Below are 13249 nucleotides of genomic sequence, written 5' to 3'. Positions count from 1 at the left end.
GCTAATTTTCCATTTTCCATCCCAAACATTTCCAGAGGTTGATCAGGTCCGTTTGGAGCTCAGACATTCGGTCCACAGGTTCTGGTTCTGACTCCATCAGGAAATAAAACCTCCATTTTTCAGACATGAAAATAAAATGTTCAGATATTCTAACATTAATTCCTCCCCAGTTGAAATATTTATTTCTGTTCAAAACATTCAGAACCTCCATCTACCAAACTTCTTCCCTCCACTCAGCTTTCCACAGTCATGCTGGGATCCCACTTCTCCAGCAGTGACCCGCAGTCAGTTGTAGTTTCCCAGAATCCAACCAGAACCGAACATTTCTGGAGTAAAGTCCTGTTTTCTGGGTTTGACATCAGAATCACATCAAAATGGATGCAGTTCAGTTCTCATGGTGATCGCCACGGCACCAGAAGACCAGTTGACGTATCGATACGTTGAGGTTTCTGACCAGCAGAGGAATCGGTTCTGATCCAAACGCCGCTCCACTCTCCATCAACAGCTCCTCCCCTACAGCGGGACGAAGACCCGCCGCCGCAGCTGCCGCATCAGCAGCCGCAGCCGCTTCCTGTTGGCCAGGCGCCGCGCCGCTTCGTGCCGCAGCAGCAGCTGCTCTGCCTGCAGGAGGCGCTCTAAAGCCAGGGGGGCTACAGGCGGCCCTCGGGCCCCCGTCTGCAGCCGGGGACGCCACACCTGACGGACGGAGGGAACAGAGAAGACAGGAGACCTGCAGGCCGGATTGTCCTCTGACCTCTGACCCTGGAGACTCTCGGTTTCCTGGAGAGGAGGAAAAGTTGTTCTCCATGATTCCAGTTAATAAAGGAATAAAGTATTCACACCATGATAACCGAGTCTCTAACATGACTGAGGATGACCTTTAACCTCAGCAACATGAGCGACCCGTTAAGCACGTGGTCAGTTCCGCTTGCAGCCACCGGGGGGGGGTCTCTGGCTGCTTTTCTACACTTTGATTATTAGGAGAAAACAAGGAAAGCTGAAGACAATTTTTGTACCACAGTAATCTTAAAATGCTCGAAATGGATGAAGAAACTCATACAATATTTTAAGAGCAATATTTCAGACTTTCATGAATAAATCCAATCAAAAATAAAAACAGATTAATTCATTTTATCTGGGTTTACATATGTCTAAGTATACACACCCACACACTGATATGCGTTAGCCTCAATTTACATATTAGAGCTAACTTTCACTCATATTTCTACATCTTGTGAAAATGACCTCCTTATATTTCCTTTTAAATTGTATTAAATTTTGACTTTGCTTTAACTCCTCATTTAACTTGTTCCACATTTTTACCCCATGAATTGAGATACAAAAACTCTTCTTTTGTTCATAAACTATGAATCTTTAAGTTTGAGTTTCAGTTTTATCTCATAAAAACATGTTATGTCTGAGATCAGGCAGCAGTTTATTAGATGCCTTAAACATAATTTGAGCAATTTTAAATTCCACCAGATCTTCAACTTTAACAATTCTACATTTTAAGAAAACGGCTTTGTGTTCCTATAATAACCAAGATTATTTATGATTCTAAAGTTTCTGTCAGACACTCAGTGGATGTAAAAACTTTTGTAATTAATTCCCCAAACCTCTGAACAATATGTTAAATATGGCAAAATCAGAGAGTTAAATAGAATATGAAGTGGTTTATTATTCAGAACATGTCTAGCTTTGGCCAGGACTTAGTTTATTCTGTAAATGTTTAATATGAGATTTCCAACTGATTCTGTCATCTATCATTACACCCAGAAACTTATTAACATAAACCCTTTCTAGAGGTTTAAGGTGAGCCCAACCTTGACCCTTGACCCAGGCTGCAGAGTTCAGCCCATTAATGGCAGCATTTAAAGCAACAGGCAGTAAAGAGTCTGAGTCTGTCCGGGTCCTATCAGTGTTGAGCTGCGGACTTGGATCTTCTGAGGGTCAGCTGCTTCCTGCCTGCTTCCTGTACACTTGCTCAGGCCTGTCATGATAACAAATTTTGCTGAGCGATTAATTGCCTCAAAAATTATTGCGATAAACGATAATATTGTCTGAAGACCTTTTAACACTGATTTAATGGAAATGATGTAATAATGCATGTGATTTCCTGCCAAAGATAGATACACTTTATTTTCAAAATAATATTTAACACTGGAAGTGATAAACAAAATAAACAAAACAACCAAAAACAAAAATAAAATGGATTCTCAGTCTCCATTAACAAAAAACGCACTTGAAAAAAAAACTAAACAACATAAAGCCAAAGTGGAAATAAATACTGCATTCAACCAAAAGATTGTGAAGTCTGTATATTATGTTGCCCTTCAGTAATAATTAGATTTAAATAGAGAAGATGGGCACATCCACTACCTGATGCAATAATTCACACTACAGGATTTTTGCTCCTATTTTTCCCCTTACAACAATCTTAAAACGTTGGTCTTTCTAAGATTGTGTGGTGTGTTACGGTAGATCATCGTTGCCCTCCGATCTAAATCAGGGTTTTTTCCCGACTGGGATCTTAACTCCACCTGTTGAATGTGACAGGCAGCCAATCAGAAAGCGCGGATTCCCCTCCTGTTTTCTGAGGGGAAATTACGGAGGGGAATCCAGGACATTGGAGATGATATGTGGAAACAACATTAATGTTTATTCAACATGCAAAGAATATAGAAATGACAAGAGGAGGAGTTGGAGCGAAATTGTTACCGCAGTTGATAAACCCGGTAACTTTTCAGCTGTTCTTCGTTAATGTGACATAAACAGGTTCTAATGATTTTCATTCAGTCAGGACTTTACGCTGACATTAGCCACATGCATTGCAGGTAGATTGTAGTAAAGCATTGATTAATGCCTGGTTTTAAAATTAGTTCACTGAACTTGTAGCCATTATTTTGTGCCCATTGTTGGACACCACACGGCAGGACCGAACCCGATGGAACCGTTATACCTAGGATTTCTGTCGGCTAATGTGTGGTCTGTCAGGTTTTGAAAATGGGCCGACAATCGGCGACAGCTCTAAGATCGTGTCGTGTGCGCTGAGCCTTTTTTCATTCAGTGTCATTAACAGAAAGAGAAAAAGGCCGCAAGAGACGATAAAGCCGATAATTAAACACTGGCTGTCTACTTCCTGCTGTCTGGAAGGTTCTGGTTGTGTTGGTTTGTAACGAGTTGATTACCAGATTTCTACAGCAGAAACTGCAAGGGCTGAAAACTGGGTGTTGACACTTTAACGCTGTGTACCTGCGTGATGGGCAATCTCATCAGCAACTGCTCCAACTGGGCAGGCCCCTGGTTGCCATGGTGACACATCCCCAGTCCCCTTAAGGATGTGGCGGCGTGGGGACCGGCGTGGGGACCGGCGTGGGGACCGGCGTGGGGACCGGCGTGGGGACCGGCGTGACAACGGTCTGCCACGCTGTCCTGCAGAGACACAGACCTGATGAGTTGAGCAGCAGAACCCGGGTTCCGGTACCGGTACCGAGTGGAACCAACCCACCATCCAGGTCCAGAAGACGTCCTCGACCCGTCTCCAACTCAGGTACGCCTCCAGGACGTCACAGAGCTGATGGATGCACACGCTGTCCTGCAACAGGAAGAAGGAGGAGTAAGGAGTCCAACTTCCTGTCTGCTTCTTACCCGGAACCAGAACCGGCCGACAAGACAGAAGGTGCAACAATCACCACAGACACCAACCATCCGACCCACATCAATTCAGGTACCAACGGTTCTCATGAGGCGACCAGGAAGCCAGCAGCAGCGCTCTGGCTCCTAACCCAGTTCTAACCACTCCAGCCAGAACCGCTGGGAGGAAACCAGGTGCCTCCTGGGGAAGGAACCCTAATCACGCCATCGTGGCGTGATTAGGGATCTCACCCCCACAGAACTGGTACCAGTCCAGTTTCAGCCTCTACTCATGGATCTTGACCCAAACCATGAAGGAGACTCTGGGACAGAACCAGAGGAGACTGCTATGGTTCCCAAGCAGCAGAACCAGAAGCAGGTCCAAACACACAGTTCTGACACAGAAACATTATTTCCTTCCTTTAATTTATCACCAGGCTGAAATTGCACTTTAGATCAGCGGAGCTCAAGTCCAGTCCTGGAGAATTCCCATCCTGCAGCTTTCAGATGCTTCCCTGCTCCAACACACTGGATCAAATGAATGACTTGTTACCAGGCCTGTTCAGAGCTGACCCCGGTCTGCTGGAGTAAGGATCCAGTGGCTCTTGAGGCCTGGACTTGAGCTCTCCTGCTTTAGATGCTTTAAACAAACCTCTGTCAGCGCCGCAGAGCTTTGGCCAGCAGGGGGAGCCGGAGAGCAAACCTGGCTGGTGGAAAGTACCTGAGGAAGAAATAGTGAAGTTATAGCTCACCTGTTGTTCAAAACTACTTATTGATTTTCTGACTAATATTCAGCTGCCTCTCCATCATGGCGGCAGCAGTTCCCTGCTCCACCCGCCTCGCCTGCTGGTGTTGGTCAGACGGCCCAACAGGGGGCGCCGGTGTACGGCCGCTGTGGCTACTATCCAGAGTGGGAATTATGCGCTTTGCTAGTGCGAGCCCTTTAGCATTCTCCATGAAGGAGAGCCTGGTTCCTCCCACACGGACCCGCCTGGTCCTGTTCCTGCTGACGGTTCTGGTCCAGCGTATGAAGCCCTACATGCAGTTCTTCAGAACATCAGATCCATAACCAGGATTTTAGTCCAGAAACACGGACCTACAGAGCAGAACCTCCAGGTTCTGGTCAGGTTCTGCTCTGTAGGTACGCTGCAGCAGAGATGGTACGGCTCCCCACCGGTTCTCATGCCATTCACACACCTGTCCACTAGGCGGCACATTAGGCGAAACTTCAAAATGGCCATCAGTCCAGTTCTGTTAGAGTTGGTTGCAACGCCTTAAACTTTTGGCCAAAATCCGACAGAAGTTATTGTTACTTCCTGTCCAGTGGCGAATGATTGGCATTTGAACACATCATGTGGATACTATGGATTAATGGACACAGCACAGCCTGAAGCAGTCACCCAATAACCTTCACTGTGTCCTCTGACGGGCGGGGCTTAAGTGATGTCATCAAACTACTACACACACATGGCCCCCAGAGGACATGTGTCTCCTTACGTCGTGCAGCGCTCGCGTCCGTCCTCCCGCGGTGGACAGCAGCGTCCGTCCCTGGTGCCTCAGACGTCCCATCAGCCACTGCAGCGTCCTCAGCGAGACGCTGTCCGGCCCGGCGGGTTTTAAAGTTCTGGTTCTGGTCGTTGCCGGGCCGGTGTCCAACAGCGTGCGGTCCAGCTCGGCGACCTGACCCGCCAGCAGCTTCTCCAGAACCCCCTGGGCCAGCAGCCAGCCCAGCGCCAGCAGCGGGTCGGAACCGGAGCCACTGGACCCTCCCGATGTCAAGTCGCCATGGTAACCGCTCTGCCAAAGGCCCACCGCCACCAGCTCCCTGCTCCCTGGAGGGAAACAGAATCAGGTCAGGGCCGGTCCAAACGGACTTCCAGTTACATCCGAGACCCGACCCAGTTCCGACCTGGTTCTGACTCGGTTTTGACCCAGTTCTGACCTTGCAATAAGGATGAAGAGCAGACTGACCTCCCGTCGACTGGCAGATGGTCTCAGAGGAAATGACCCCTGACCTCTGAAGGATGTTGGAGAGCAGCAGCCAGAAGGAATCCTGCAGGAAAACAAGCAGCAGGTCCAGTTATCAGGACCAGAACCAGAAGGTTTCATTCAGGCCCAGTTATCAGAACCAGTCAAAGCCCGATGATATGAAGAGAGCAGTCAGTGTAATATCCCAGTATTATTATTGTTGTTGTTAATTATTATAGTTATTATTACTGCCAATAATTCAGCAGAAATTTCTTCATCTTGAGTTTAGAAACTGATTGTTATTTTAAACATTTTTATTAAGCATGAAGGAAATGTGAAGCAGATGCACATGAAGAGCTGCTGGTGTTCCTCAGGCTCAGAACAGGGTCAGAACCGGGTCAGAATGAGGTCAGAACCGGGTGAGAACCAGGTCAGAACCGGGTCAGAACTGGGTCAGAACCATTTCTGACCCGGTTCTGACCTGGTTCTCACCCGGTTCTCACCCGGTTCTGACCTGGGTGAGAACCGGGTCTGACCCAGAATTGTCAGAACCGGGTCCCTGTTTGTTCTGCATTGATGAGACAAAAGGGGTAGCAGAGTTTGCACCTTCAAATTTAAAGTGGCTGAGGGGGAAACGATAACCTGATCAACTAATGCTTGAGCTTAATCAATTATCAGTAATTGATTACTGACACTCCAATCAGGTATTTTGCAGCCGATTCCAGTCACACGAGGGCCGATCATTGCTCATCTTCCTGGGTTGGCTGTACATTTTTCACTTTAAATATAAATCCTACTACACTGCTCAAAAAAATAAAGGGAACACTCAAATAACACATCCTAGATCTGAATGAAAGAAATATTCTCATTGAATACTTTGTTCTGTACAAAGTTGAATGTGCTGACAACAAAATCACACAAAAATCATCAATGGAAATCAAATTTATTAACCAATGGAGGCCTGGATTTGGAGCCACACACAAAATTAAAGTGAAATAACACTACATGCTGATCCAACTTTAATGTAATGTCCTTAAAACAAGTCAAAATGAGGCTCAGTATTGTGTGTGGCCTCCACGTGCCTGTATGACCTCCCTACAACGCCTGGGCATGCTCCTGATGAGGTGGCGGATGGTCTCCTGAGGGATCTCCTCCCAGACTTGGACTAAAGCATCCGCCAACTCCTGGACAGTCTGTGGTGCAACGTGACGTTGGTGGATGGAGCGAGACATGATGTCCCAGATGTGCTCAATCGGATTCAGGTCTGGGGAACGGGCTGGCCAGTCCATAGCTTCAATGCCTTCATCTTGCAGGAACTGCTGACACACTCCAGCCACATGAGGTCTAGCATTGTCCTGCATTAGGAGGAACCCAGGGCCAACCGCACCAGCATATGGTCTCACAAGGGGTCTGAGGATCTCATCTCGATACCTAATGGCAGTCAGGCTACCTCTGGTGAGCACATGGAGGGCTGTGCGGCCCTCCAAAGAAATGCCACCCCACACCATTACTGACCCACTGCCAAACCGGTCATGCTAAAGGATGTTGCAGGCAGCAGACCGCTCTCCACGGCGTCTCCAGACTCTGTCACGTCTGTCACATGTGCTCAGTGTGAACCTGCTTTCATCTGTGAAGAGCACAAGGCGCCAGTGGCGAATTTGCCAATCCTGGTGTTCTCTGGCAAATGCCAAGCGTCCTGCACGGTGTTGGGCTGTGAGCACAACCCCCATCTGTGGACGTCGGGCCCTCATACCATCCTCATGGAGTCGGTTTCTAACCGTTTGTGCAGACACATGCACATTTGTGGCCTGCTGGAGGTCATTTTGCAGGGCTCTGGCAGTGCTCCTCCTGTTCCTTCTTGCACAAAGGCGGAGGTAGCGGTCCTGCTGCTGGGTTGTTGCCCTCCTATGGCCTCCTCCACGTCTCCTGGTGTACTGGCCTGTCTCCTGGTAGCGCCTCCAGCCTCTGGACACTACGCTGACAGACACAGCAAACCTTCTTGCCACAGCTCGCATTGATGTGCCATCCTGGATGAGCTGCACTACCTGAGCCACTTGTGTGGGTTGTGGAGTCCGTCTCATGCTACCACGAGTGTGAAAGCATCACCAACATTCAAAACTGACCAAAACATCAGCCAGACAGCATAGGTACTGAGAAGTGGTCTGTGGTCCCAACTGCAGAACCACTCCTTTATTGAGTGTGTCTTGCTAATTGCCAATAATTTCCACCTGTTGTCTATTCCATTTGCACAACAGCAGGTGAAATTGATTGTCAATCAGTGTTGCTTCGTAAGTGGACAGTTTGATTTCACAGAAGTTTGATTTACTTGGAGTTATATTGTGTTGTTTAAGTGTTCCCTTTATTTTTTGAGCAGTGTATGTGATCTGGCAAAATGGAAAAATGATCCAGTAATAAATTCAACTAGTTTAGACATAAAACATGCAAAATACTTGCAGACTAAAAACAGCAGCTATTCAGTGAAAAGGACTGAAAAACCTGCAATCAGTAAAATAATATTTAACATTAAGACTCTCAGCCATAAATTATTCATGAGTCAAATAAATCTCACAACACAGAGATCAAATAATGTCAAGAAGAAAAGGAAACATTTGTTAAAGTCAAAAGCATCAAAATAAATAATCCTGAGTTACTGAATCAAAACTTCCTGATAGCATGGCTAGCTGAGTAATACTGGTTCTGATTGGTTGGTTCTGACCGAGTTCAGTAATTCTACAGCATGCCTGGAGGAGGCAGAGATCTATCGATTATTTATCAGAGATTATCTGTCTTATGTTAGGATATAGCGAAAGTTTTACTAATATGTAAAATCAGTGTCAGTTCCCTGCTGCAGCTCAGCAGCTGCTCGCTGTGACAGTTCTGTGAAATATCACCACCAGTAGTGGCGGTCCAACAGCGGGAGCAGAACCAGCGTCTCACTCCGCAGCTCCAAGACTTGAGTTATTGTTGGGGTTATTTGTTTAGCTTTGTGACCGTGTTGGTAGCTGTGCTGCTCTACCTGCTGACTGATCGCTCCAGACGTCTTTTTCCTCCTGACTGAGCCTGGGTGTAGCCATATTCCGCTTAGTGCTGGTTTTTCCATAGCAACACGCAAACGTTCCCGTTCACTCTGAGCGTTAAAGTTTGCCACCACATCGCTTGGGGTTTGTTGCTGCGCGCCTGGGCAGCGAGAAGGAAAGAGGAGACCAGCTGCAGGCTGAGAAGTGAGATACGGCTGATCGGTTTTGGTGATCGGCGATCACCGATCACACACTTTTTCACAGAAACCTGCCGATCATGATCTGTGGCCGATCGATCGGCACGGCTCTAGAATGATCAATGTTGTGACCATTGACTATTACTAATAATGATTTCCAGGCATATTGTCAATTTAATCTGCAGTGATGTGAAAATTATTTCCCAGATGAAAGCTGAATTAATCACCCAACAATTATTCCTTTGTGTTTCATTTATTGAAACATGTAAACTAACCGCCATCGATCCTGAAATGATTTAATCAGCTCTAATAATAATTATTAATATTTATGCCACTAACATTATTCCCACCACGATGAGCTAAAATCACCATGATGGGTTTATTATTATGTAACATTGATCAGGCTGATAACCAAGAGCACCTGCTTTTACGGTATTATATCAATAACATTACCATATTTTCCGCACTATAAGGCTCACCTTCAATGAATGGCCCATTTTAAAACTTTTTTCATATATAAGGCGCATAGAATAGCCGCTACAGTAGAGGCTGCGGTTACGTTATGCATCCACTAGATGGAGCTGCGCTAAAGGGAATGTCAACAAAACAGTCAGATAGGTCAGTCAAACTTTATTAATAGATTACAAACAGCGTTCTGAAAACTCCCTTCATTCTCAAAATGAATAAAAAGCTGTTTTATTATCTTCCAGAGGTAAAGTCAGTGACGTGGTATTTTGGTGACACAGTTTATCTTTTAACAACAGCAAGGTGTAACATATAGTGGAGGGGAACTTTTCCTCGATTCAATAAACATGTAAAAATCAGTCTGATACTGTTACGGTAAATCTAATCACAATATATATCCACTTCCACTATAACCATTGATTGGTTCATGTTAAATTCTCTGGCTGCTGCTCTGTTCCCATGTTCTACTGCGTCACTGATCGCCCGGAGCTTAAACTCTGCGTCGTAAGCTCGTCTCTTAATAGGAGCCATTTTGGGGTCTTTACACAAAACCTAGAATGCACCGCGCGCTTCTTCTTCTACGGGGGAAAATGAAGTCGGCGGCTGCTTACCGTAGTTGCGAGACCAGTTGTGGCTCAATGGGCTCTTTGCACCTGCCGCGCTGACGTCACAACCGCATGCGCAAATGCGACTCTCTTTTTTCCGCTTTGAGTTACCATGACAGCTAGAAATGACAAAGTCTTATTTCAGACGCAAATAAAACAATACTATGAACATTGTTGTCTTCCTAATATAATGGGCTTTTAAGTTTTCGTCGCTACCAGTTAAAGCTAACGCCACACAGCAAAGTTTACAGCCTTCACTTCACTCCGGATCAACTTCTTCAGCCTAAAGCAGAAGGTAAAGGAGCCTCCTGTGTTATTTCCATGGAATCACTTTTGTATTCAGCCTGAAAGAGTTTATGGGAACCAGAGAGCAGACCAGAGCCAGACAGCCGAGCTACTGACCCGCCTGGACACACTGCTGTAAACACCGTCCTGCTTCACAAGAAACATGCTAAACTAATAAAGCGAAGTAACAGCGACCTTAAGGAACACGGTTATATTTTTCTAAAAGCAACAACTTTGAACCTGAACCGTCAGCTGAACTAGAACTCCGACACCAGAGCTGCTCTACTGTTAAGCTATGGGCTTGTTGTTCCTCAGGCTTCAGAAGCAAAAAGCCTGAACCGTAAAATCCCCGTTACTTGGTCTCTGACACTGACAATAAACCACGTAATATACTTGAAAATAAGGTAAAAACATTGTCCGTCAGAATGGATGAATAATGTTTAGATACTTAAATAGCACATTTTTATAAGAAAAATGTCAGAGAATCTTTCCTACTTGCATAAGCTAAAGCTAATGTTAGCCACAAAGTTTAAAGAAAGTAAAACTCACCTTCGTATCTGTGAATAACGAGGCGAACATCTTAAAACATTTCTCCAGCTTACTTGTCGGGGCTTCGGATCCATGTTCATCATTAATTGTTATCTTGGACAAGCCCTGCAAACACCCAGTGGAAAGAGCCTTTTTCAGTAGATCGGAAAAGATTGAGCCGCTTTTCCCCGAACGCGGAAGCTGAGGTGCAAAGAGCCCATATTGGTCCATATATAAGGCGCACCGGACTATAAGGCGCACTGTCGGCTTTTGAGAAAATTGAAGGCTTTTAGGTGTGCCTTATAGTGCAGAAAATACGGTACATTATTTAATTTATACAACCGAATAAAACATTATTTTATCATTTTTACCCCCCAATAAGTTCAAACCCGACCTGTTGACCTTTGCCCCATGTCTTCCTTCTCACAACCTGCTTTCCTGTCAGTGAAATGAAAAGCTGCTTGACCTCTGACCTGAGCTCATAACTAGTTTGCCATGTTGGAGGGATGATGGCAATAAATGTGACGCAGCAGAGAATCAGAAAACATACCAATGCTCTTTCAGCCGATATGAATCGTCTTCTCATGAAACGATTCAGCTGGCTGGAGGAAAGACATCCACTGACTTCAAGGAAGCCACCACGGCCACTGCAGCCTACACCACATTAATGGCAGCTCTGGGCTCCCGTACAGCCCAATGCCTCCAGCTGCAGCTGAGCATGCTCCTAGGAAGGGTCTGTCTGGACCTGAGCCGGTTCTGTTGGGTTCTGTCTGGACCTGACGCGGTTCTGTTGTTCTGGAGGACTTCTCCACTGTCTTTGCTGTCGTCTCAGGATACACAGGGTCTGCAGATAAGTTGCAGGTAAGCTGTGGTTGTTGTAGCAACAAGGAGAAGAAACAGGGGCAGAGGGCCCTGGCTCAAGCACCTGGTCCGGATCCCTCGGTGAGCCGGCGCTTTGTCCTTGAAACACTTGCTGTTTGGTGTATCAAGTCTTTTCAAGTCCAAGTCAATTCCAAAGTCTTATTTTAGGATGTCTAAAGTTACTAAATTAGTGAGTCAAGTCTGAGTCACATGACTCAAGTCGTGATAAGCTCTTTGATAAAAAAATTAACTCGATTCTTTGCTCAGGAATCCTTCTAGAGCCGGAAACTTGTTTAATCTGACAAGGATCTAGAAACGATGCAGATGAAGGAAGTTAGATTTTGAAATGAAATAACTTTCTGAAATTTTAACTTAAAGTCATGACCTTGGTTTAGTGTTTGTCTAAACTGTTTCCTGTTTTGCATTAATTGTTTTGTTTTTAAACTGTAAGTTTTTATTTTATGTTTTTTTTATTGTTATGTTGTGTTTTGATGTACAGCACTTTGTATCAGCTGTGGTTGTTTTAAAGTGCTTTATAAATAAAGTTGGTATGGTATGGTATGGTAATTGCTTGCCATACTACGTTCCGTAAATGCTGGCCCTGTAGGGCTTCCATAGTTTCTGGGCATCAGGTTATTTACAATGTCTATCTTTTACTGTCTTCACGGCGCTGCAATAAACATGTGCCTGTATTATTAGCAGGTACCAGCCGAACCGAGCGGAACCACAAACAAAACCGTGTTGAGCCCACCTCGGGTCCTCCTCCAAACTTGGCCCGTCGGAAAGCGTCCGGCGCGGGGACAGGATCCACACCGAGCCCCGCCAGCAGCCGGCAGAGAGCTCCGATCACCCGCCTCACCTCCACACTTCCAGCCGCCTTGCTGCGCTCCATTTCGGCCTCGGAATCCACGGAAACACGGGGCCGGACCCACAGACACTACAGGCTCCGCGGAGCATCAGAACCGTTTTGAGTTCTTCTTCTTCTTCTTCTTCTTGTTTAAATTTATTGGCGGTTGGCAAAAAAAACGTTGGGTGAGCATTACCGCCACCAACTGGTAAGGAGTGTGGACCACATGACAAAACAAACAAAAAACCCCACTATATCCTATTATATAACTTACTCTGTTTCAAAAAATCAAATATAGCCTGATATCTTCTGCTTCCCGAGTCCTTTTGCAATAAATCAACAATATCAAATTTCATTTTCATATTACTAAGGTTTCTTATTAACTTGTTTCTCTGAAACAGATAATTCCTCCAACTTAACATAACATGCTCCAATGTCTCATCTTCCCCACAGTCACATTTCCCTGTCTGATGTTTCCCTATCAAAAATAGTGATCTGTTTAGACCAGTGTGTCCAATCCTAAGTTGTGATATAATTGTCTCTTCTCTCCTATTTCTTTCTGTTTTTCTCATTTGTCCAATTCTCCTTTGGATTTTATAAAACCACCTTCCTTTCTTTTCTTCTATCCATAACTTTTGCCTCCTCTCTTTTGTTTTCTGTTTAATTATACCTTTATTTCTGTTATACTAAAACTAACATTAATATCTATCCTTACCTGATTGGTACTCTCTTTAGCCATCCTGTCTGCCATTTCATTCCCCTTAATCCCATGATGTGCTGGAACCCAAACAAAATTTACTGTTAGCCCCATCATGTTGATTCTGTGAAGCGTTTGTTGTATTT

General features: G+C 45.4%; 1 protein-coding gene across 1 annotated transcript; it reads right to left on the bottom strand.

The window, feature by feature from the left end:
* Positions 1–165: 165 nt before the first annotated feature.
* Positions 166–12539, bottom strand: tedc1 (tubulin epsilon and delta complex 1). The gene is made up of 7 exons (XM_023353323.1): positions 12311–12539; positions 5605–5686; positions 5131–5465; positions 4286–4354; positions 3509–3595; positions 3253–3432; positions 166–780 (listed from the first exon to the last, which is right to left on the bottom strand). Exons 1-7 carry the CDS (start codon positions 12449–12451, stop codon positions 514–516), a joined length of 1161 nt encoding a protein of 386 aa, XP_023209091.1. The 5' UTR covers positions 12452–12539; the 3' UTR covers positions 166–513.
* Between the last annotated feature and the right edge of the window lie 710 nt (positions 12540–13249).

This window comes from Xiphophorus maculatus, chromosome 19 (assembly GCF_002775205.1).
Source record: "Xiphophorus maculatus strain JP 163 A chromosome 19, X_maculatus-5.0-male, whole genome shotgun sequence".
Taxonomy (NCBI): Eukaryota; Metazoa; Chordata; class Actinopteri; order Cyprinodontiformes; family Poeciliidae; genus Xiphophorus; species Xiphophorus maculatus.
The sequence above is the reverse complement of the archived record's forward strand: the minus strand, read 5'-3'. Positions and strand labels throughout refer to the sequence as shown.